This window comes from Chelon labrosus (genome assembly GCF_963514085.1).
Source record: "Chelon labrosus genome assembly, chromosome: 8".
Classification (NCBI taxonomy): domain Eukaryota; kingdom Metazoa; phylum Chordata; class Actinopteri; order Mugiliformes; family Mugilidae; genus Chelon; species Chelon labrosus.
Window position 1 is genome coordinate 21,103,543 of NC_140358.1, and position 24,146 is coordinate 21,127,688.

Consider the following 24,146-nt stretch of genomic DNA (forward strand, 5'->3'; position numbering starts at 1 on the left):
TGTGTGTGTGCATACTTGTCCAGCTATCTTTATGAGGACTAATGTGAGTAGACCAGCGGAGTGAGGACACTTTGTTAAAGTGAGGACATTCTGGCCTGACTATTTTTACAACCTTTTTACACCTTTTTAAAAGGCTGATTCAAAGACTTGTCTTTGGAGTTAATGGTACAATTACGTCTAGGCTAGAGTTAGGGAGAAACTTTGTTCATACCCCCCGTATTGAATCACTACTCCATAGCGGGCTACGCCAGTGTAAGCATTTCCACTTGTGTTGGCATCAGTTTGTGATTACATTGCTGAAATGCTAGTTGGTGTCTAGTCAGTCAGTGGAGTTTCTCCGTGGACTTCGCGCAAGTGCGACTGGGACTGAGCGGATCCTGCTTTAGTTGTAGCTAATAAAATCACTGCAGCAGCAAAGAGGGGAGATGTCTGAGTAGAGGGTGTGTAGGAGTCAGAAAGAGGGTGAATTTTCTGTGGTTGTCTGACCACTGGGAGACATAAACGTGGGAATGCATTTCAGATCAATCAGAGCTGTCTCTGTCCCGGCAACATCTACTTAAATGTCTTGGAAGGTGCACATCAGGATGTGGCGTAGGATATGGAGCTACGCTTTACCTACAGCAACATTTCACGTGTGACCACAGATCAAGTTTTCTGCACTTAGCTGTTATGGTTAAGATTATGGGAATACATTATGTCAACGGATGCCCTCACAAAAACAGTAAGACAAATGTGTGTATCTAAGGGGCTTTAAGGAGAAAATGTAAATGCAAAAAGTTTGGTAGGGAGTTCTGTAACTTTTTGCCTCTGTGACACAAAAGCTTTTATGCATAATAAAATCTAACGTGACACACATATCTTTCATCCAGCATTGTTTCAAGATGACTTGACCTATTTTTTTTTGCATTTAAAAAAAAGTTTAGAAAGGACAAAGTTTCCTTTTATGGTCGTAAGGATGTAAGCATGCTCAGCAAGATTTAAGGACGGACGTGGCATATAATGTATGGCCTACGACAGTAGTCTGAAGCTCCTACAAGGTTAAAAATAAGTTTCCATAAGCTCTTCCTCCTCTAAAAGGCTTACTCCACAAAAAAAACTTTCCCAGCTATCAATAATTTATATACTGAAAAAGTCCCAAATTGAAGCTTTAAAGGAAAAGTGCTTCCGATTATAAAGGCAATTACATTTAGTCTAATTTCCATTTTAGGCATTCAGCATGTGCTCTTATCCAGAGAGCCTTAAATTAAACAGATTTTCCCCTCTCACAGCTGCTCTTCAATTAACATATATTTACGAACATTGTCTAAAAAATGAAGAATAAGTAAATTAGTTTTTATTAAATAAATAACAGACAACAAGTTGCTTTGTCCTCTTTCATAACGGATTGCGATGATGTTAAAAATAATCCACCGAATTTTCAGTGAGTTACAGCATGAAGTGACTTAATTATATTCTCTGCAAAGGTCAGTGCTTCTTATGTGCTCACCTATAGAACTGTCACAGCAGACATTTTGACTCGTCACCTGTAGCACTTTGTCATAGCAGGAAAAGAACAGGTGGAACTAAAACACATTAAAGGCTCAGCTCCATTTAATGTCTCAGTAAGATGTTCCTGTAAGCCGGCATTCACATTACCAGGACCTTCCTGAACTGGAATGCAGTCATCATTAATGTGCCTGAATGCTTTTCTTTCCATTTCTGCTGTGAAAAAGGGGTCCCCAGATCATCTTCAGAATAATACCCAACATTCATTTAAGGCTGCCTCTCATAATGTTTTCAAACCGCGACAGCTCTGAAGCTATTTACGAATTCAGAAAAGCCCGCGTTCGCGAGCACGACTTCTCTCAGTCGAAGGTAATCACAGTAAAGGGGCATTTCTTTTGCAGCAGGACGCTGTCAACGCTGCGAAAGGACTACAGGATAATAGCTGACCCTGAAGGAGTTGAGCAAGTATTGCGCATGTATTATTAATCAGCCTGTTTTATGGAGACCTGTTCCAACAGAGGAAAGGAGAGGAGTAATATGCTCGATACAGCACTATTCTTTATTATTCACAACTCCCCGAACAATATGCCAGGGATTGTATTCATCATTATTTTATGCAGAGGAAAAGCGGAAAGTCCTAGCCTGGATTTGATTTTATGTGAGGAAAGTGATGGGTGTGAGCTGCTGGGTTTGTATGCTGACTAGTGTGTACGGGAGGAAAATTTTGAGAAAATTACTAAACTAATCTTTCTGACCTACATGCTTCTGCCAAACAATGATGCATTTAATGTGCCGGCATTTCTTAAAACTATGCCCCACGATAAGCATCCTCCCCGAAACTGAAACATGCAAAATTCATCTTGTTTGCTTTGACATTTTCCGAAGCAGCATGCATGGGCTGTTCTCCTTGTCTGAGAAATAGAGGCTATTTGCTGTTTATGCAATTTCCCCAAATGCAGCCACTTTTAGAGGGGCTGTGGTTATTTCAAGGGTCTCCCCATTATAGTATATCTCACGGGACTTTTAGGTTGAAGGTGTAAATAAGACATATTTTCATCATCATATTCTTCCACTTTTTCAGCTCTTACTTAAACTACACTATTTCCATCCACCTCTAGTGGCAAGTAGCTGGCAACAGGAGGTGAAGCAACACTAAACACGGCTCGTGCAATCCCTAATGTCCCTGTCCCCCCAATTGCTTCCTGTCCACTTGCAGCAGCTTGAAATAGACACATACGCAAGCTGACAGCCACTTTAAGATGCAGCATATAACATCAGCAAATGCTGGGTTAAAAATGCTGCTTTAAAGGTGCAGGTGCTTGGTGGTGGTGGTGGTGGTGGTATGCACCGTGTCTGAAGGCAGTTTTTGTTCCAGAATATAGCATTAGCATTGAACACCAGTCCTACCGTATCAACCCTTTCTCGGATATACTGTCGTCTTGTATTGAAAGGTTTATAAAAGTCCTCATTTGGGATGCTGCAGTTCAGACCACAAAGTAAACACAAAGTTCACAAGAAGATTGGCCTGCTTCCACAACAACAACAAAGACAAAGACAAAGTTGTTGGGAAAATGGCATTCAGCTGCATCTTCCAGAGGAGCACATTTATCATTAAGAACAATGCTTTTTGTTACTATTGCATGCATTTTTTGAGGTTACTCATGGATTTGAGAGGTACACTTAAAAACATAAGAGATACTATGAAATAACCCTTTCCAGAGAACAGCCGCTACCAGACTAATATGCTAAGACAAGGCATTAAACATTCATTAAAGCAGACACAGCAATGCTGCCGTGCAGAGTGTTTTCATTAATCACTGGATCAAAGCTGATCTTGTCAGGCGAGTCTACATAGAAAATGACTCCACCTAAAAATCTACCCAAAGCAGCATTACTTGAACACCGACCCTGGTATCATAGTAAAGCCATTATCACAAGCTTATTCATTATAAATATTTATAAAGCTGTTGCTCACAATGACCTATTGTCTCAATAAACTTCTTACTGTGAGGAATTTCTGCCATCCTTTCAGTTCTCATATTTTTCTCACTGATCTGGACTCAGCCAAATAGTTTACAGACCAGTAAATTAAGACTTATGCGTAATCAGCAACTTTCGTTTCAGGATATAGTGTCAAAGTCCAATTTAATTCGATTCGATTCAGTTTAAAAGTGCATAAGTAGTTAAAAAATACATAAAAACAGCACACAACAAACCCAATTTATAAATGCACAATGCCTACAAAATAGTATGCTTTGTGCGTTTTTTTTTTTTTTTTTTTTAAATAAAAACAATTTTCTTTTTTCAATATCTATTTTTTTTTTTCCTTAAAGGAAAAATTCACCACTTGGCAGCCATCTTGGCAAGTCCCATGAGCAGTTATTCTCTAACAAGATTACAAGTGCAAGTTCAATGTTTTCTGGGACATAAAAACTGCAACATGAAATAAACCAGTCCAATTTGATAAAAGCTGCTTCAAAAATTTGGTGACGTTGGTGAAAAAATTGGTTCAAAAAGCCTTTTTTTCTGCTCCAGGTTATATTTGTATTAAGCATGTTTCAGAAGGGCAGTTTCAAGCCAAAATATAGCAACTCAGGCTGTTGCCATCTTGACTGCGTCTGACTCCACCTAACTTTAGATCAATTAAAAAAAGGCATACCCTTAGGCATTACTTGTGAATAACTTTAAGCCTTGATATAACTTAAATCATATACTTAAAAATTCACGTATAGTTAGCCTATCCTACGTATAGTTGTCATGAAAGTAAAGTAGCTGTGTAAAGCAAAACCATTTCTGTACCAGGCTGTGAACCTATAGAGTGGTCTGCGGGGACTGACTTGCTAATCGCCTCCAGTGGCTATTTGGGGGACCATAGTTATAGTCAAAGCCTGCTGCTTGATCCTTACAGAGAAAAAAGTACAGTTGGAAATCCTTTTGCATCTCTTATTTATCAGGAAGACAATTGCTTTTTGAGGGAACGGGCAGGATATGTGTCATACCAGCATTTGTGGCAGACAAATACAATTATTGTTTTTTTTTCCCCCAGTAGAATCACATTCTCTTATTTCCGGTAGTGTACACACACCATGAATATTATTCATTCACCAGTCAACGCTGAGTAATGTCTGAATCAAAAGAACATAAAACAGTTGTGGAATTATTTGTCTGAAGTATTTTTCCTGTCCAAAATCAAATCTAATGAAACACACCCACTCAATTTTAAACTCTTCATAGATTTTACCACAGGATGCTTTTCTTCTCCAACTTTTAAATTTTTTTTCTCTCCATTTAGTGAATAATATTTTATGGTATTGAGAAAAATCAGATTTGAAACTAAGTGCTTAGGGGCTTTAAATCCTGAGGAACCTTCATCACCAACATTTCTTGATGAGGATGCGCAGCCAGTCCAATCAATTTCATCTTATCTGCTGCATTTTGTAATGTTAATAGAAGACAGAAAGTAGTAGCTTGTCAAGCTGCAGAGCTGCCTGGATTCATGTTACCTAGGAAACAAGGGCTGATGCCCCAGCAACTGAATAAGAAAAGGTAAGCCCATGTCCAATCCCCTTAACATGTTTGGTGTATCCCCTTCATCAATCACCTGCATCACGCTAACACTTCCAGTAAATCGGCCCAAACAAGCAATTCAGTGCCAGAGGAAAGCTTTGAAGCAGATGCCTGAAGATGAGAAAGGAGGGCCTGCCCACTTTGTTTAAACTCTGGTCTTTCTGTGGGATAAAGCTGAGTATGTCGAGGAGGGCAGCTACGGAAATGCCACTGGGACTAAGTGGAGGACTTTAAAACAATGGTCACAGACGAAACATCTAATTACACAACAAGCCCCTCGATCAATACCTGCTATGCTGGCAACACATGGGGACGTCTTTTATTGCCTTCAGATTTATGGTAGAATCGCCTATTTTGCTGAAACTGTAGTATGATTTAGAAAGATTAGAAAGAGCCCACGCCAAAGCAGTTCTCTATACAATGCTCTGTCAGTCAGTGGAGTATAATAATGTGTTAAATGTTACCACTGATATATTGTGCTAACACAGAATTGACTTTGAAACAGGGTTATAAAACGGTTTACCTCTGGGGTAATAAAACGGAAAACTGAATTCTGTCTGTGCGCCTATGTGTGTCTACCTATGTGTGTGTATGTGTGTGTGGCAAGGGTTCACAGGTGTTTTTGAGACGAGTTTGAATACATTTCCATTTTTAAGCGGGATCGGTATGCATGAATATTTTTAAATTGGGAAACTGCACAACGGTCCCTTTCTAGATCAAGCAGTACATGATAAAATGGGTCACGCTTTGTGCAGGTGTGAAGCACGTACAAGAACACAAACATAAACACTACAAATGCTTCTCGCGGCTTTACGGTTTGGTGGAAAATGTGGCATAAATGATGGAGGAGATGGAGGACAGAGACAGAGACAAACTTTGGCTGTGATGCATACAGGCTCAGACAGTTTTGGCCCGCAGCCGGCTGCTTTGATGTTGAGCTACTTCCGACTGGAACATTTGTTCAGAAAACTTTACTTCTTGATCTTTTATGTTACATTAGATATGCTAGATTTTCTTATGTTATTAGTGCTCAGTGATCTCTCAATATCTAGTTATATAAAAATAATGTTTAACATATAACTTCCCTGTTGGCTGACTTTGTCTATAAAATGTCAAATGGGTTCATTTCTGCTGAGGACAGAAACAAAGGGTGGGCTCTGGAGAGAGAAAAGTAGAAAAAGACTAATTCTATCCACAGCGACATCACTCCAAGTAACTCTTTGAGCTCTTTAAAGTGAGCAGCATTGGCCGTTCCCAACCCCATTAGACATTTTGAAAGATGCAACGACGCAATTAAGTAGTTGGCACACAGGGAAAGCCAGGAGAGACCAGGGTAGTTTTCACTGAGCTTGCCCTGATAAAACACACAGGAAGCAAGTAACCCGTGAAGACCAGACTTTAAAAAGGGTCATTATACGAAGTCGCTCATTTGTACAGCCGGATTACTTTGTGAAGACATCTTTGGCTTATTTAATTCCAGATTGTTCTCCACTTCTAATAACACAGATTCAACTAGTTGGTTGTCCAACAATACCAACAAACCCATAACCATCAACCTTATATTACATGATAATGATCAAAGCCCAATTTTAGTATAATTAATAAATCAAAAGGTTAAAAGCTATCAAAATATATAAAGGTTGCATGTTATTGCCGTAAATAACAAACTAAGAGCTTACGCCAAGAATCCGCAGTGTGAACTAAATCTAAAATAAACTTTTGAGGATGTGCACCGTAATGATCAGTGAAGAAAAAGCTGAAGGACTGGGTCAACCTTGTCAATCACACAGTTCGTCAAAAAGGATCCAGAGTACCCCGCGTACCTTCAGTCAGGTGTCTTTGCGTGGGTACGGGTGAGAGGTTGTGCTTTTAATTAGGCGAGCAGGTACAAGAAACTGCCAAGGACAGCAGTAAAGGTTAGGGAAGGCCAGATATTGGTGGTAGATGAAGGGAGGTTGGAAAAACCAGACAGGAGAAGCGTGTGCAGTCCCGAGCACTCATTATTTTCTGACGGGGGGTTAGTAGCGGATAACTCTGTGCCAAGCTCCAGTCTGCTGAATGAAAAATTACGACACTTAGCAGCTGCAGGGCTCTTAATTTCCTGTTTTTGGACAATTCAAACCACGACAGCAAGGTTTAGATACTGTATATACAGTCAACAGAGGTATCAGTATTTCAAAAATACGAATGCATTTTAAAGTGAATGAGTGACTTGCAAAAGTATTCTACCCTCCATGGCTTTTCACCTATTTTTTTAATATATATTACGTAACGGATCTGAACAAAGTCGTCTAAGTTGGTGAAGTGAAATGAGAAAAAAAATATTGATCACATGATCTGTCAGTATCCTTTCAGAAAGGTCTCAGAGGCTGCAACGCCACTTAGCAAGAGGCACCACTAACCAAACAACACCACAAAGGCCAAGGAGCTCTCCAAACAGACTTGAAGATTGTTGTTCACCAGCAGAATCAATTGACTTGAAAGAGCTTGAGCAATTTTGCCTTGAGGAATGAGCCAGGACCAGTCCCAGTGGTCAGATGTGGCAGGCTCAGAGCAATAACTGTAGCAAAAGGTGTCTCTACATAGTCTTTTGGGAGGTGAAGAGTAAAAAATAAAATAAATATAATAATGTTCTGTAAATGAATAATTTTGCAAGGCACTGTGGGTTTCATTATTCAGGCTGAGTTCAAGGACACGCAAAATATCCTAAATGCACTGGACACTGAAGGGTTGCCACCAGATGAACTGTTTCATCATCTGCTGTGTAAATTTAACATGATTATGCTCCTAGTATGCTTGATTAAGATCTGAGGGTCCGGGAGGGGAAGGCTCTCATCCTCAAGCATACGGTGGAAGGGTTTCAGCGCATTTGCAGGTATGAGAAATACAAACTCTTCTCAATATTTATCTTTTAACGTCAGCAGCGGGAACTAATAGTGATTTTAATGATAAAACAACAAAGCTGGTAAAAAGCAGCTCACCTATTCAACAAAGCAAAGTAAACTTTCTTGAGGATTCTGAATCTCTGCATCCATTTCCATTTCAGCACAAATGCCTCTAATTGTGCATTCTTGTTGATCTGATGCTTATCTGCAAATTAGTTGGGCTGGCTGACTGATCAACAAACATGGCAGGTCAATGAAAACAACACTGCTGCATACGCTTTGTCAGTCTTGCTTGAGCTAGAAGGAAGAGTTAGGCGACCTTTTAGCTTTCTGGCAATGTCCGTAACATCACAAGGTCACATTGTACAGAGGGTGTACCCCTGAGATACGATCACACTTGCTTCGTTTACATGGAAACTAGCTTTCAACTAATGAGCAACAGCACAATCAGAAGCAAAATGCCTCAATAAGAACTGGTTTGCCCGATTGGAAGGCATTTGCAAAACATTTGCGTCTAATAAAAATCTAAACACTTGATTTGCCAATTTCTCTCTTGGTGGAATGAATGAGGTGCCAAGTTCCCGGGAAGGACAGAAACATGGGTGGACAGAAGAACGACAGGTTGTTCAAACAAGTGTGAAGGGATAAACAAAGCCAGAAATTGGAAGTGGGCAGCGCATGTGAAAATGTGTGCACTTCTAGGTCATATTCTTCTGTTAAATGAATTGTCTTCTGTAATGCTTCCAGCAGATTCCACGCTCCACAGTGGGCAGAACAACTTTGAGGAGAACTCTCTATTCTGATTCATGTTTTGGTGCCTATGAACGCATGTATCTTATCAGACCATTTTATTTAGCTTTTAATATTTACAGTTAAGTTGGAATACTATTTGTGTAAAGGCAGGCAAAGAGAACCACCTCCAAATGTGATCCCCGATATGTTCTGAATGCATTTACACTTTACATTCATATGTTTTCTATGTCCATATGTGAAAAGCAATTAGAATATGAGGTTAATGAGATATATATTTGTAAGTATTTGGTCATAAACTAAACTAACTGGCCAGAAAAAAAAGTAATCACCAGTCAGCACAATTTCTCCCGAGGGAAACTCAGGTCTGTATCAAATTTCATGGTTATCCATCCAGTAAGTGCTGAGACGTTCTACTCGAAACTACAAATGTGGATGTCACTTTCTAGCCTGAGCTGTATTTTCTGCATCTTGGGTCTTTTTACTGGTCAGCAGTGCAGAGAAACGCAGGGTTTTTTATTTCAGTCAAAAACTAATTTTCAAACCAAATGAAAAGCAAATTTGCAAAACTTATTGCAAACATTATTTAAATATTCAGGATGATTTATATACTACTTCAATATCACAGCTCTAATTAGGTAGCATACCGCTCTCTAGAAATGTGACTTTGGTTTCATCCGTTACAGAAAAGAGGAGGGGGTGGGTGAGGCTGCAGATGTGCCCAGAGACGTGTGCTGGAGGAGAAAAGACCTGTCGATACTACTGCAATTCCTACTGGCTGCCAATTTAAATCAGCCGTCATAAATTGCTTGACACCTCTTTCTGTGTTATTAATTTGATTTAAGAGACTGTCTAACTTTTTTTTTTAGGTACACTGGATGAGGCAGATTTACTGTAGGTAGAAGTAAAGCAAACAAAATGTACAGCAGTTCATCATCACAGTTAATGGCGTGGCCTGAGCGTTTGGTCCAGATGAGACTCACAGCACTACAGCCTGCATGCTCATCTGCATCACAAAGCAACCGGGCACTACTGCTCTGTAAATCAAGTCACTATCAGGGGACAGCAATTTGCCAAGTGAGAATGAAATAATGGCAACCGCGGATCACAAAAACTTACTTGGACATAGTTCGACCGGAGTGTTGCCAGGGAAACAAGACATTGCCGACAGCTGCCCGGTAGCAGTAGACACCCAAAAGTCCGAGGGCGAGGGCAACCTTGGAGACCCACGAGCAGCGTCTTTGAACCAGGAGGTAGATAAGAACCAAACAGAAAGCAGACAGCAGGGAGAGTACCGTCTTGTGTTCGGAGCTGGAAAGAGATAACAGATAGACAAACAGGCATGTGGTGAAAAACAAATCCCTGGACACTAACACACAGAATTTTCAAATTAATTCACGTTTTATGTGTTCGTTAAATACACCAATGTGATTTATTTCAGCCTAAATCCAGGAAGAGCAAGAAAAATAGAGTCATTTCAGTTTAATGAATCAAAACAGAAAGCTGAAACACCGAAGCCGAGTATTTACTGAGCAACAGAGAGCATTTCGATGAGATGAAACACTGTCAGTCATATCCTCCAGCATCAGTTAAAATTTTCAGGATCTTCCACTGCTAACTGGATTTAAGCCCGTACAGTCTGAAATTACGCCATGCTGAGCACAGACGGGAAATAATAAGTCCTCAAAGGACATATCAAAGTTGAATAGGAGCTGCGTATTTAGCCATTAGCTGGATCAGACAGCAGTGGAAGTTGGGCACTTTGCGAAAAGATGAGGCATAACGATACCTAGATCTCATTATCCAGGCAACAGTCAGCGCAGGTAGGAAGAAAGGGCAACACTGGACAGGGAAAAGGTCAGAATCCACATCTCTATTCCACAATGTGATGCATGTTAAAGAACAAGCTATAATCCCCTGCCCCGCGCCGGTGTCAGAATATTAATGGCTCTGAAGCAGTCGCAGCTTTACTGAGAAATCACAGTTTTCCTACAGTCTGGGCAAATGCAGAAGGCCATTTTCCTTTCTTGAAACTTTTTTGTTTTTTCTTTTTACACAAAATGCTAAGTGGAAGGTTCTGTCAGCTTCTCGGACAGAAAAAACACTTTTAAAAGGTTTCAGTGTCAGAAGAAAAGACTTGCGTTAACAGCCTTGCCATTTCAGGACCAGTTACTGGAGTAAGCTCCTTGTATTTCATTCAACCATTATGTCTGTGACAGAAGCAATATTGTATATCTAGCATGCTGTGCAGTTCAGACATCCCCAAAGAACAGGTATGAAGTTGTTACATCGATCTGTTACACCTATGTGTAGGTGGAGAGACAAATGGAGATTAAAAATCCTGTTGCTGCATTCCACTAAAGTCTACTGAGTATACCGTCTTCAGACGAATTGGCATCGCTGCTTTTTTATAATGAGTCTATCCCCGTGTGACTGTTGAACAGTGAAAAGAATCTAAAGTTTACAGCATATGTTGATCCCCAACGGTAGCTGTTTTGAGATAGAGTGCTTGTTATGTCCTGTTACCTTCATGTTTCCACACATCCACATAATAAAGAGAAATATACTCTAGTCCAGACAGTAACACAGTACTAATAGTCTGCTACAACCCCACAGTTCAAAATTGCATGTCAACATGTAAACAAACCACATACTGACACATAACATTATGACCACTGACATGTGAAGTGAATAACACCAATTATCTCTTCATCACGGCACCTGCTAATGGGTGGGATATAATAGACAGTAAGTGAAAGTTTTGTCCACATAGTTGATGTGTTAGAAGCAGGAAAAATGGGGCATGCGTAAGGATTTGAGAGAGTTTGACAAGGGCCAAATTGTGATGGACGACTGGGTCATCTCCAAAACTGCAGCTCTTGTGGGGTGTTCCTGGTCTGCAGTGGTCAGTATCTATCAAAAGTGGGGACAGCGGTGAACCGGCAACAGGGTCATGGGTGGCTAAGGCTCACTCACGGCTGGCCTGTGTGGTCCGATCGAGCAGATGCCGAAGAAGTTAATGCTGGTTCTGATAGAAAAGTATCAGAATAGGCGTGGACTTAGCCTCCAAATTCCCCACATCCAAGTCCAAGATCTAGGTGCCAGATTTCACAGCACACCTTCAGGGGTCTAATGGAGTCCATGCCTCGATGGGTCGGAGCTATTTTGGCAGCAAAAGAGGGACCGACGCATTATTAGGAAGATGGTCATAGTGTTTTGCCCGATCGTTGTACATTCTGCTGTGGTGCCTTCTCAACTTCGGTTGCCGTACGCATTGCACTTGTTGCTTAACAGAAAACTAAAGGAAGACACACAGTCAGACATTTTTGCTATAGTTGGGGTGGTGTGTCTGTTCCTTGGAGAAACATCTTAGGCTACCACGCCAATCAACTACAGCAGCTACTGAGGCTGTTAACACATTCACTTTGCTTTGCTGCCTAGGGAAACAGTCCATGTTCACAGATGGCTAGCTAGGAAGCATCGCTAGCATCGCTAAGTTATTTTTCTTTTGTGAAATCTGTATATTAACAATGGAGACAACAAGTAGTTCATGCCTACATTTCTCCTCAACTATGGAGTGTTGAGGAGATGAACCCAGTGTACGCAATGTTCTCAGCACCAAATGTTACACAAAGTTAATGGTAGTTAATGAATACAGCTTAGCATTCACAGTAGCGGCTAAAGAGTCATAGACACACGCTTGCCAAAACATTAGGTACACTGGCAAAAGTGAATGCATTCTAATATAACAGTCCTGCATTAAATTATGTTCAGTTTTTGTTGAAACAGCGTCAGAAAAGTGGTAAATCAATTGTGTGATCATTTCGGAGAATGGTGGTGCTGTTAAACTGGATTGGATTAGATACAAAGGTGCTTCTGTTTGTGTTTCCGCCAACTAAGATGTGAAAATGTCAAAATAACAAAAAAATACTGGCAACAATACTAGCCTGAAGACTCAGTTCTTATCATAATGTTGGTTAGTAACACAAAACAATTCAATAGTGCTACAAACCACAGTCTCCAAACTCAAAGCGCAGCTGAATCAAAATACTGTAAGTCATTTGCAACACATTTGCCTCATTTCCTCTACAAGGTGACTGCTGACATTTACGGCCAAATTCAATACCATTAAAGAGTGGTCCTATGTAGCTGGTATAAGCTGGTAGCATATCCAGCTCCAAATAAAAACCAGTTTATTAATACTATTTTATGTTTCAAGTACTGTCTGCACATTTATCCAACTGTACAACATTTTAGATTATGTTTATATAGACTGGTAAAGCCAACCTGTTAAGCCAGTGCCCGACGTCAGGAAGATGAGCCCACTGCACCCCGGTCTGGTTGAGGGAGCGCAGCAGTCTGCAGCAGACCAGAGTGAAGGGTGGCGTAGCTAATGCTAACCACTTCTCAGAGTAAATCTGCGCTTTAGGGTGAGCAGAGGAATGACAATCTTTGGAAGGGAGTATATGTTCTTCTTCTTCCCCAGAGCCGCTCTGCTCTCTGAAGTACTTGCGGCAGACGTCCTGGAAGACGATGAGGCAGAGCGTGTTGAGCAGGAAGTACCAGGTTTGGTGCTCCTCCTCGACAAAACTGCTGGCTGCCAAGCTGAGAGTGTGGCCGACGGTGCCAGCAAGTAGCAAGACGTCCAGCTCTGACAGCGACCACTCGCTACCACTGCTCCTCACTGGGGACTGTGAAGGAAAAGGAAAGCGCAATTAAATGGATTGTATTAGATTGTGTTGCCACTTTGCATACAGATAGGTCTTAAGGAACATACACACCAATCAGCCATAGCATTAAAACCACTCACAGGAGAAGTAAATAACAATCCCTGTGTTGTGACAATATAATGTTCTGCTGGGAAACTTTTGGACATGGGATTTGTGTGGATGTTACTTAGACATGTAGCACCCACCTAGACCAGACCAGGCACCCCCACCCAATAGCAATGACCCCCGGCAGGATGCACCTCTGTATTATGGCATCGTAATCCTCAGTGGGATGAGTTACTGATTCAAACTTGAATAATAAACCAGCTCAATGGGTAAATACCTATACCTGCTCTACTCATTATTATCAGAATATGAGTCTGGTAACACATCACTTGGATTTCATTACGAGGCCTGTTTCAACAAATACAAAGAAAAACTACCTCTGCATGTAATTGGATAGTCCTACAAGCAATCAGAGGCATTCTGTTATGAACACATTCAACTCAACTACACTCCAATGAGGTGTATAACTACCTCGCTGTTACTCTGCTGTCCATCACTGCATAAAGCCTGCCCAAATGATTTGATTGGATCTGGCAGATCCTTGAAGAGCTGGCCTCCAAGCTCGTTCACACTAAAATTTTACACCACTCAGACTGCTGTTGATGATGAATAGAACAATTCTTTGTTAAAACATTACATTATCCATCACACATTACTACTAGATGCATGGAAGCTATTTCCTGCTTTGGCACTGCAGACAGTGACCATGAGCCGTCATTCATAAATCGTGGTCCATCTCTTTTGGATGCTTCCAAATCACTTCTGGTGTTTGTCCAATCATAAATTTGTATGCAAGTTATTTTATTCATTGCAAAGTAAGTTCAAATAGAGTTCAGCCAACCCCTTAGCTCAGCAGCAATATTTTAGCCCAATGAACAACAACACATGCATCGTAGCCTGTGCTCACCTTGATGACTAAGACAGGCCGCTACGTTCAGTACCTGCAGGCTACAGTGGTGGGCTCAAAGTGGGACTGGGCTGTATCAGAACAGTTTCATCTTTTTAAAAAACAACAGGTTACTGTTGTGGCCGTCTTTCAAACACATCCCTGTGTTGTTCAATGTTTGGTTCTTATAGTTATGTACGAAAACAGAGCAAATATCCCTCAGGATATGAAAATCTCGATTGCATACATTTTCATACATTAACAGTGTATACTTATTATGAAACTCTGTACAATCATAATTTCTGTTTCCTCCAGATTATGTTCATTTATTCTGTGTACAAAACTCTGAGCCATCCTTGCATTATGCTGCATGACTACAACTTCTTTGTTTTTAGGATAAAACAAGCCAGGGCCCACAGGGAGCTGTACTATGTTCCTCCAGTTCCACTGCTCCATGCTCTCTCCTAAAACAAAAAAAACTAAAAAACAACGGTTCCAAATGTTTTCCGTTACTGAGCAAGACTTCTGCATATTTATCTGTGTTTGTGGCGTAGTTTAAAAGTAGATGGAGTACACAGTTAAATATTAAGAAGCAGTATGTATGCAGTTTTACAGTACTGCAAAGTGCATGGCTTACCAATAGATTATAAAGCACATTTCTATCTCTGGTTAATTAATGAAGGAGGTAGTCACTGTTCATTCAAGAACACACTGCTCAGGCTAAATTTCACATGTCCTAATCTTGAACAAGTTTGGAAACTGCGCAGGTCTTTCTGGTACTAAGCCGAGTTGAGATCCAACTTTACGTCCAAGCTAGTCTGCCTAACCTGTGAGTACCACAGGGATCAACACCTGGCCCCTTTCTGTTCGGCCTTACGCTGTTAATACTCAACGCTTTATTTGACTTTCACCCCAACTAAGTAACTAAGTCCATGTCTACTAGTGAGAACTATGAGTATCTTCCAGGATTCCGGTCTAAATTTTGACATACATAGTACTAATAGTTTGTTTTACTATCTAACAACAGATTACTACTAAACTAAGATGACACCAGACAAAAAAGTTAATCCACACAATCTGTTATAAACAGTATTTCTCAGCCAGCCTTCTGTAATTTTGAGCTCTTCTTGTTGTCAGACTTAAATAAGCTCCTAGGAAAAGTTATGAGAGCCTCATTACATCATTTGTCAAGCGGATCTTAGTATAACTATTATGTTACGCCTGCATTTCTGTTTTCTTCAATCAGTTCCTCCTCCATTAATATTCATTCAGCTGGAATTCTAATCATATTTTTGAAACAAGTTAGCAAGTGTGCTTAATCTCAAAGTTTCTCATCTAGAGGATAAACTAATCAGGATAGCTCCAATAAACATTTTGGACGGCATCCACAACGCAGTCATTTGTCAAGCCAAACCACGCACAGCCCTGCACTTAGATCCAAGCTCATTCCAGTGATTATGCAACAACATTGAACCTTTAATTTCTTACCCTTTCCTTTCTCCATTTTGGAACTCTGCACCACCATATGTTCCAACTTTTCACTCCTTACTGGTGATATATGAATTGCAATTTAAAGGCACTTTAAGAAAGCGATGCAGTTTAAACGCAGTAATGTAAATACTCAACAATCACCATTCTGGAACAATATATAAAGTATGGCATTATATAGGACGTCACATTTTAACATCCATATATTGCTTTTTAAGTAATTTATAAGACTGCTGAAATGCTGGTTTACCTCAACAAGGTCCCTCTAAGAACAGATAAAAATTTCAGTAAAAATATATCTGTAGTAGGACAATGAACTCAATGAACATATGAGATAACTTTTGTAGTTGAGGACAGTTTATTATCGTTAAACAGACACATTTATTAGCTTTTTGCCCTTATATAAAATAGTTTTTTACGGCAGTCTTAAAAAAAGTCAGTTAAGTATTGAACTGATTCATTTTCTGAAACCAAATTCTAAACCTTTCTTTAGAAGATAAACCCTGTGGGTACACCGATCAGGATCCAGCGATGTAAGTTTCTTGTAGAAGTTTTTAACACCCATATGAATTTAATATAATTTTTTTTATAAATATTTATTTTTATTTTTACTATTCACTAACAACCACAGGTTAAAGAACTATGAACTCGGTGTTAGTTGAAGCCATAATCAACAGTTAAGGCTCTTTTATGGTACTGCAGGACCTAGACGCCGTAGCTTACGCACGCAGCCTGCGCCATTGCGAGCCATTTATACTTGTGCATTCGTCAGTCTGGCCCACCACCCAAACGCTAGTCAGCGCTGTGTCTTTTTTGCCAGTCCCGTTAATTTTTGTTTGTACTTCCTGCTTCACTTTCAACAGTGGCAAGTGAAACTTTTACCGAAATTTCGTTTGTATCTCTGTACATCCTCAGTTAACCTTTGCTTGATGTGGTCCATCCGTATTGAAAACTGCGTAGATGGAGAAGCAGTCGGAAATACTAAAAAGTACTACCAAGCGGACCAATCTCAGCTCTTGCGGTCTGCGTCGCCGCAGCACGTAGTTACATTTCTGGGGAGGTGCACGTCAGTTACGGTGTTAGGGTCTGCGTACTGTCTGCGCTGTCAGCGTAGCTTTTGCATCGACTTAACGAAAAAGTCTAAACCGTGTAACGAAAAGTCTAAACTGTGTCTCGTGTTATTTCTACAAACAGAAAGTTGTAACACCACCTAAATACTTTGTGTTTCAAATAAAATCTGCTTTATTTGCCATCTAAATGGTATACTATATGTATAAACATACAAGGATTTTGTTATCTGCATTTAACCCATCCGTTTAGAGCAGTGGGAAGCAGTTTGGTGGAATTTAGATGCATGCCTCAGGCAGCTTAGCTACAGACAGAGAGGTGGAAGCGATCCAGGGGCCTTACCATCCCAAAGCTGCATCTCTAACCACTAGTTCACGGCTCTCTTGTACGGTTCTCTGCAAACATTTTAGGTATTATTGAGTTTAATTTATTAACTTTATGATTAAATCAGTGTTTTATGCGCCCACTTCCTTCAAAAGTACCACTTCTCCACCAGGCATGCTCACTCCAGCTTTTCACAGTACTCAGCAGGTAAGTCCTTCCAAGCATCTTGCACAACTTGCCACAGTTAATTTTGCTCAAGGTCAATGTCTTTATGACTGACAGGATTTTTTTTGCTCAGCCAAAACTTTTTGTCTGACTGCAAAGTCTGGCGATTTCTTAAAAATCTACGGCTGGACAAGAAGTCGTACTTCACTTTACAGGTCCGATCATTATTGCCAAACTTTGTAACTAGTAACACATTTTTTTTTTTATGACATTTGTGTGGTATTCAAACTCAAAGTAGTCTAGAGTCAACATTCAAGGGTGCCTGAGTCAGAAGAGAAGCATCCACAGTATTGTATAATCCCTCCACAAGCTCCAGTGTGAAAAAAAAAACAAAAAAAACGAGGGTTTATTTCCTCACTCAGGCTAATGGCCCAAGTGGATTTTTTTTTTTTGCTGTATCAGCACTTTCTCAAAGTTCCCAGAAGGGAAATGAGATGTAACCTTTACAGATAAATTATAATGACCAAAGAGGTGTAGCAGGAAAGAGGAGGAGTTACCTCTTAGGCCATTTATACAAACACTTCAGACGCAGAGCTTCCACCTTATGAATAACTACAGCCACTATAAATGATTGATTAGTCATATTAAGAAGAACAATCTGCATACGGCTGACAATTACTTTAATTTGTTGAAGTTGAAATCCACACTGCAGTATAAGGGAGAGGATAACATCACAAACAAATCTGAATTATCAAAAGCCCTTAAAGGCACTGCCACAGCATTTTTTTTGCCTGTATAAAATCACCTCCCTTTGTTTGTAATGGGAGTTTAATGTCTGTCCCCCTTGACATATTGAAACATTTTTTCTCATTATCTGATGAGCGCAACAGCAGTTTGGGCACAGATGATTTGGCAACGCTGTCTCTGTTAATTTTCCATTTAGTTTGACAAGTGGGCAAAAAATCTAAAATTAATAATTGTCTCTTTAAACAGCTGAGTAATGCCGACGACTGCATTCATCAAGATATGAGCTGACCTATTGTAGCAGAGTTTGTAACTATGGCTACGTTGATGCCGAGTTCAAGTCATTTTAATGACGTGTCTCGATAATTAAGTTAAAGAACACCGCTCATGCATATGCACCGATTGTACTAAGGTTTTTGTTTCTTGCGATTCAACTATTTTAAATAGAAATCCTGACTATTATGCCCAGTACAATGTTTTTGTAATACTGTATACTGTGCAGGTCAAAAGAACATTGAGAAACCTGTAACTTTTTTCTGAAATGGCTCAGTGAACAATTTAATACTGGGATGAGTTAACGTATTTTTTGTGCACGACTTTCGTTTTTTTATTATCTTGTGCCCTCTTATCCATGATTTACTCATGTATTGACATACACCAATCAGGCATAACATTATGACCACCTTCCTAATATTGTGTAGGTCTCTCTTGTGTCTCCAAAACAGTTGTGATCCATCAGAGAATGGACATGGGCCTTCTGAGGGTGTCCTGTAGTGTCTGGCAACAGAACGTTGCTAGTGGGGACCTTTGGGTCGTGTTGAGGGGAGGGGCCTCTGTAGATCATCCCACAGATACTTGATCAGTTTGGGATCTTGTGAATTTGGAGGCCAGGTCAACACCTTGTGCTGTTCTTCATGTTTTTTTAATTTAAAGCATTTTGTGTGTGTCTGTGTCAGGCTGCATCCTCCTGGGGATGGCTGCTGCCATCAAGGAGTGTCATTGCTATGGGGTGGGGGTGCCTGGTCTGGTCTAGGTGTGTGCTGCATGTCTACGTAACATCCACATGAATGCCTGGTCCAAAAGTTTCCCAGCAGAACATTGTATTGTCACAAGATGGGCAATGTTATTTACTTCTCCAGTCAGTGGTTTTAATGTTGTTGCTGATCGGTGTATATAAAGTTTTATGTTAAATATTACATCTTTATTACAACATAACTTCATAATGCACCTGTGGTCCAATTTATTAATAACACAGAGGCTAAAACAAAAGTTTCTATAGTGCAGTAGGAGACACCGTCTAGCTGGAGACACACAATGATCTCTTAAGATTCAACTCCTCTGGCAGACTGGAATACTTTTTAATATTAAAGCCTTGGCAGAGGGGCTATAAAGCTGTGTTAAAATAGAATATATATGCTGTTTAAAATGATGGATTATGTTCGTTCTTCTGTTTGTTTCATAAATGTGTTTTAAATGGATCCTGGAATCAATGGGGGCTTGTGAGTGAACCAGCAGCAGCATCTTCAAGAAATTCATATTCCTTTCGATGTGCTGCTGGCATTAATAGTGAAGCCCAGGACTTTGGGAAACTCTGACTGTTTTCTCCCACAGTCGAGCTGCTGAACAGATTCTCAAGTGTGTCCGCATTAAACAACATCATTTATGTGTAGAATTACTACCTAATTATTAACTTATCGTTTTGCAGTGCAATACCGCAGAATAATTGAGGAGCAATTAAGGTGGCTGTTTGGAAACTTTGTTTAAAAACATGGCAAGGTGAGAATGCAGCCAGGCTCTGTTTAATGAATATAAATGTTGCCCACAGTTTCAAATCGACTAAGAGCCACTCGCTTATTTGTCACTTGTCACAGATCCAAGTAATTCTACTAAAGCGTTTTCTGAGACCTTTGTTTTACAGCGTTGAAGCGTTCGGGCGATTTAAAGCATTAGAGAACTTAGCTAAATCACGTAGCGGGTGTACAATAGAGAAGAGGGTTGACACCTCCCCTGAGCCTCAGAAGATTTAGTAGGTTTCCTCTCTTTTAAATTCTGCTTGTGTCGTATGTAATTTTTTTCTACCCACGGGACGTGAAAGAGTAAAACTCTGTCTTCGAACCAGCAGTGAGATTTCCATTCAGCTGGATTCAAGAACATTAGATCGGTCCTCCGTTGTTCCTTTAATGTTCTGTGCTACAAAGAAATTAATAAGTTGGCTTTACATGCAGATGACTATATGGACGTATACATCTCTGAGGGTGAACATCCATCGCTGTACCTGTGTTTTAGGTGTGGTATGTTTCTGTGCACTTGCTCACCTTCCCGTGAATCTTTGGTCCCAGGGGGAGCCTCCGTGTTGCCATAGAGACCAGAATACAAAACATGGCTGAGGAGAATGCAACAGCAGCAAACACGAGACCCCAGGAGAGACTGCAGAAGTAACAGGAGCTCTCGGCAGAAGTGCACACCAAGACGTGCACTGATGCAAGGAGCAGGCACAAGAGGTAAAAAGGCAGCGAGAGCAGGGCCGAGAGGACGGGGAGGTCCACGGTTGCTGCACCGCTGAGGGCCTCAGGCATAGCCAGCAATAAGACCAACAGGAGCTTAAAGGCCAGGAGAGAGAGGAGAGAGAGAGAAAAAAATCTTTTCAACAACTTTGTGTAACTGATAAAACCACAGAAACTTGCAGTATGACATGGAACAAATATTTAATACATATATGCTTGTACGGGATCTTCACCGTTAGAAGGATCTCCTCTAGCTTGCTTCTAAATGTCAACACAATAACTGCTCTTCCTCTGACTTCCCGACACTATGTCAGTATGCTGGTGTACCAATCTATGATGATCTAAGGATTAATGAGATTCCTCAACACTCACCTGAAACACGAAGACCATGCCAGCGATCATGGAGTACATGTCGTACTTGCCCAGCTGTTTGCTGAGAGCGGCGCTCATGGCAGCCAGTGCCTCCAGATACTGCTTCAGGACCTTTTTGCCCATGTTGTTCAGCACCTCAGAGGTGTTCCCTTCCAGGTAGCGCTTCATCCAGCTCCCATGAGCCTTCTCTGCCACTCGAAACTGCTCAAAACCTACCTCTGGATTGGAAAGAGAAGAGGTTTTGTGGTGAAATCCAGTCCCTTTTCTTCGTTAACTTGTGGCTTGCCGCCATTTGATTTATCAGGATAATCATACTTCTATATGAAAATAAATACACTAAGGTTTAGCCGTGGAACCAAATGGAACCAAACTTTATAATCGACCTCCCTGGGGCTATAGAGCAATATTCCTAGTATATTAGGGAAGTATAATTGTCAGTGGTGGCATTATTCCTTCACACATATTAAAAATCTCTCCCCATATTGTCACTCATTAATAACTTTAGCACCAAGGTTGGGTACCGGGCTGTGGCAGAAGTTGAAACCACTCACAGAAATTATTTTTTGTTACTATTAGCTTGGTGTTTTTTAAATAAACCACCAATTAATTCTGGAAAAAAGTACAGAAAAGTTCTTTGTTTCTCTTCAGACTTCTGCTTAACCTCTGGTACAGCATCACAAAAAAACACACAGGCATTTTCTAAATTGCCCGCTTCCTTATGAACCAGAGTTCAGTCGTCTCATTTATGACTTCCTCAATCAATCCGATGCATGTTGGTTGTTTGCTCAAATGGGAAATCCATTAAACTGCAGTGTTTTTCTCTTTCTGTTGCCGTGTCAATATTGTTGCTTAAATTGAAAAGATAATAGGCCCGTGGTAAAAACCATTTAGTCTCGAAGGAAAGCAATGTACCATTCGTCACGACGCTAACTATGACAAGCTATGACGGATTCACATGTTTACTCAAAGCAAATGAAGTGATGTACTTTCATTTTAATTCCATAGCGTTAGGAGCCTGTTCAAGGACAAAGCAATGTGGAGGTTTGATGTGTGTATATTTCAGTGAAATGCACACACACGCACACACACGCACACACACACGCACACACTATTTTGCAGTATAACACCTATCTCAGCAGCATAGGCGTAGAGGTGATAAATAGTGACTGTGGCTTTGCCAGACAGAGGGCTTGGTAGAAATATTAGAACCTTAAGCCACAGGCATGAATCATACAATGTCGATGTCCCTGGCCGTGTTTCATCTGTCTAAAAGAACAGTGATTGGTTAATGGTCCTCCAAAACGCCTGAGGTTAGAAGCCCAAGAAAAACACAATAGGAAGATTGAGCGGACAGAGAAGACGTGAAGGCAGAACACGGTTGTTTAAACATCACCAGGGCGGAACTTAAAAATGTTCATGTGTTACAGGTTATTCTCAGTCTGGAACTAAAAAAAGGTGATTTTGTTTAAACAAAGAGACTGCACAACAATGACAAAATCATAAAGTAACAAATTAGGCCGTCACAGTCAAGCTGTGATTTTTCGATTGGAGGACTTTTTTGTCTCCCTGATGAAACATATTTGAATACTGAAATCAGAAACATGTCTTTTGAGGCAGAAGGCTGATTTCTTTGAAGCGACTTCTTTCACTCCCGGTAAGATTTGACCCCAACAGGTGTCCAACGGGCACGCTACTTAAAATACCATCCCAGGCAAAATTCCCAGCAGTGACGACTATTATATTCTGCTGCGTAACAGCTTCATGATTACCCAAGTGGACAGATTCAAAAAAAATCAACACATCCAAATGTAGATCTGCTGAAATAATTTCCATTTCATCCCATCTCTATGGAAACCGGGGACCAAAATAGAGTGAAAATGTGCTGCTAGGAAGTGGCTTGTTTCAAGTTTTGAAACATTTGATGCTTGCTACACAGATCTGCTGATCGGATCTCACTTTTTTTTTTTTTTTTTTCCAAAGACATGATACTGTTCATTCATGTCACATTTCAGCATAAGACACTGCATGACAACATACTGTGTAAAATATGTATCACCAGCATGCGTTGATCTGACAGCTTAGGAAACGAATGTGTGGGCCTAAAGATGATCAGTGCTTCAGTCACGATGCTAACATGCTCACACTGGTGTGTTAGCATGCTAACATTTACTAATTAGCAGTAAGTACTTATGGAAATGTATTGATAATGGTGCTAAAAGTGAAAAGGATTATCAAATTTATTACAGCTCATCCTAACAAACATTTGAGTGTTAAATTTCACAGCAATTTTAATAGTTTTTTTTTTATGATATTTTACTCAAAGCTACAAATGCCAAACCCAATGTCGCGCTGTAGGAAAAGGAAGCGGTTCATCAGCATAATTCCAACTCACCGCGTGGGAATCATGAATAATGTTTTAGAAATACTTCCATTTGAACATAAACGGCAGCCTGTTAAGAGGCTCTGTCATACTACTAATTTTATCCATCATTCATTGAGAAAAATTAAGGACCCAGTCTGAAAAACATCACTTTGTTGTCTCTGTAATGCTTGCCAAGGATTTCTGACATTAGGCATGCAACCGCCTTATTTTTTGTGATAAAATTTGTTCCGGTTTTTGCTCCACTTATTGTTTATTATTTATTTACTACAACTGACGGAGTAAATCTGCTTCTTTAAAAAAAAAAAAAAAAAGCCAAAACCTAAGTGATCATGTGTCAGGTTACTTGTATAATTTTAATTCTGCCTCATTCCTCGTTGTTTATAATTTTTTGTTACCAGAAGTACTAGAAATGGTAATTGCTGCCATTGGTGTATCAAATGTTCATGAACGTAAAGGACGTCAACGGCGGGACAGAAGGACGGGGGAGGCAGATAAGAGGGGCGGAGGGATGGCACTAAGATGGATGACTCTGACAAACAGTGTGGCCCCGAGATATAAGCAAGGAGAAAACCCATGTGAGAATATGTGCATGCATTTGCACAAAGAGGAGGCAGCATTAATGTTTAAGAAAGAAGCACAGGCTGTAAGTTTGTGGAGTTTTCACATTTGTAAGGTGCAGTCTATTCATGAAGAAGTCAGTACAGAGAGTTCCAGCCGATCCATTACTGCTGGAACTGGCTTGGTCCTTCT

General features: G+C 40.3%; 1 protein-coding gene across 1 annotated transcript in view; it reads right to left on the reverse strand.

The window, feature by feature from the left end:
- The window catches only part of pigg (phosphatidylinositol glycan anchor biosynthesis class G (EMM blood group)), a 69,544-nt gene that overhangs the window by 21,527 nt on the left and 23,871 nt on the right, over positions 1-24,146 (reverse strand). Inside the window, exons 7-10 of the mRNA XM_084550133.1 lie at positions 21,014-21,231; positions 20,453-20,737; positions 12,975-13,378; positions 9,807-9,998 (exon numbers count right to left, since the gene is read on the reverse strand). Of these exons, the coding sequence (XP_084406259.1) occupies positions 9,807-9,998; positions 12,975-13,378; positions 20,453-20,737; positions 21,014-21,231 (1,099 nt within the window). The remainder of the gene's footprint in view (positions 1-9,806; positions 9,999-12,974; positions 13,379-20,452; positions 20,738-21,013; positions 21,232-24,146) is intronic.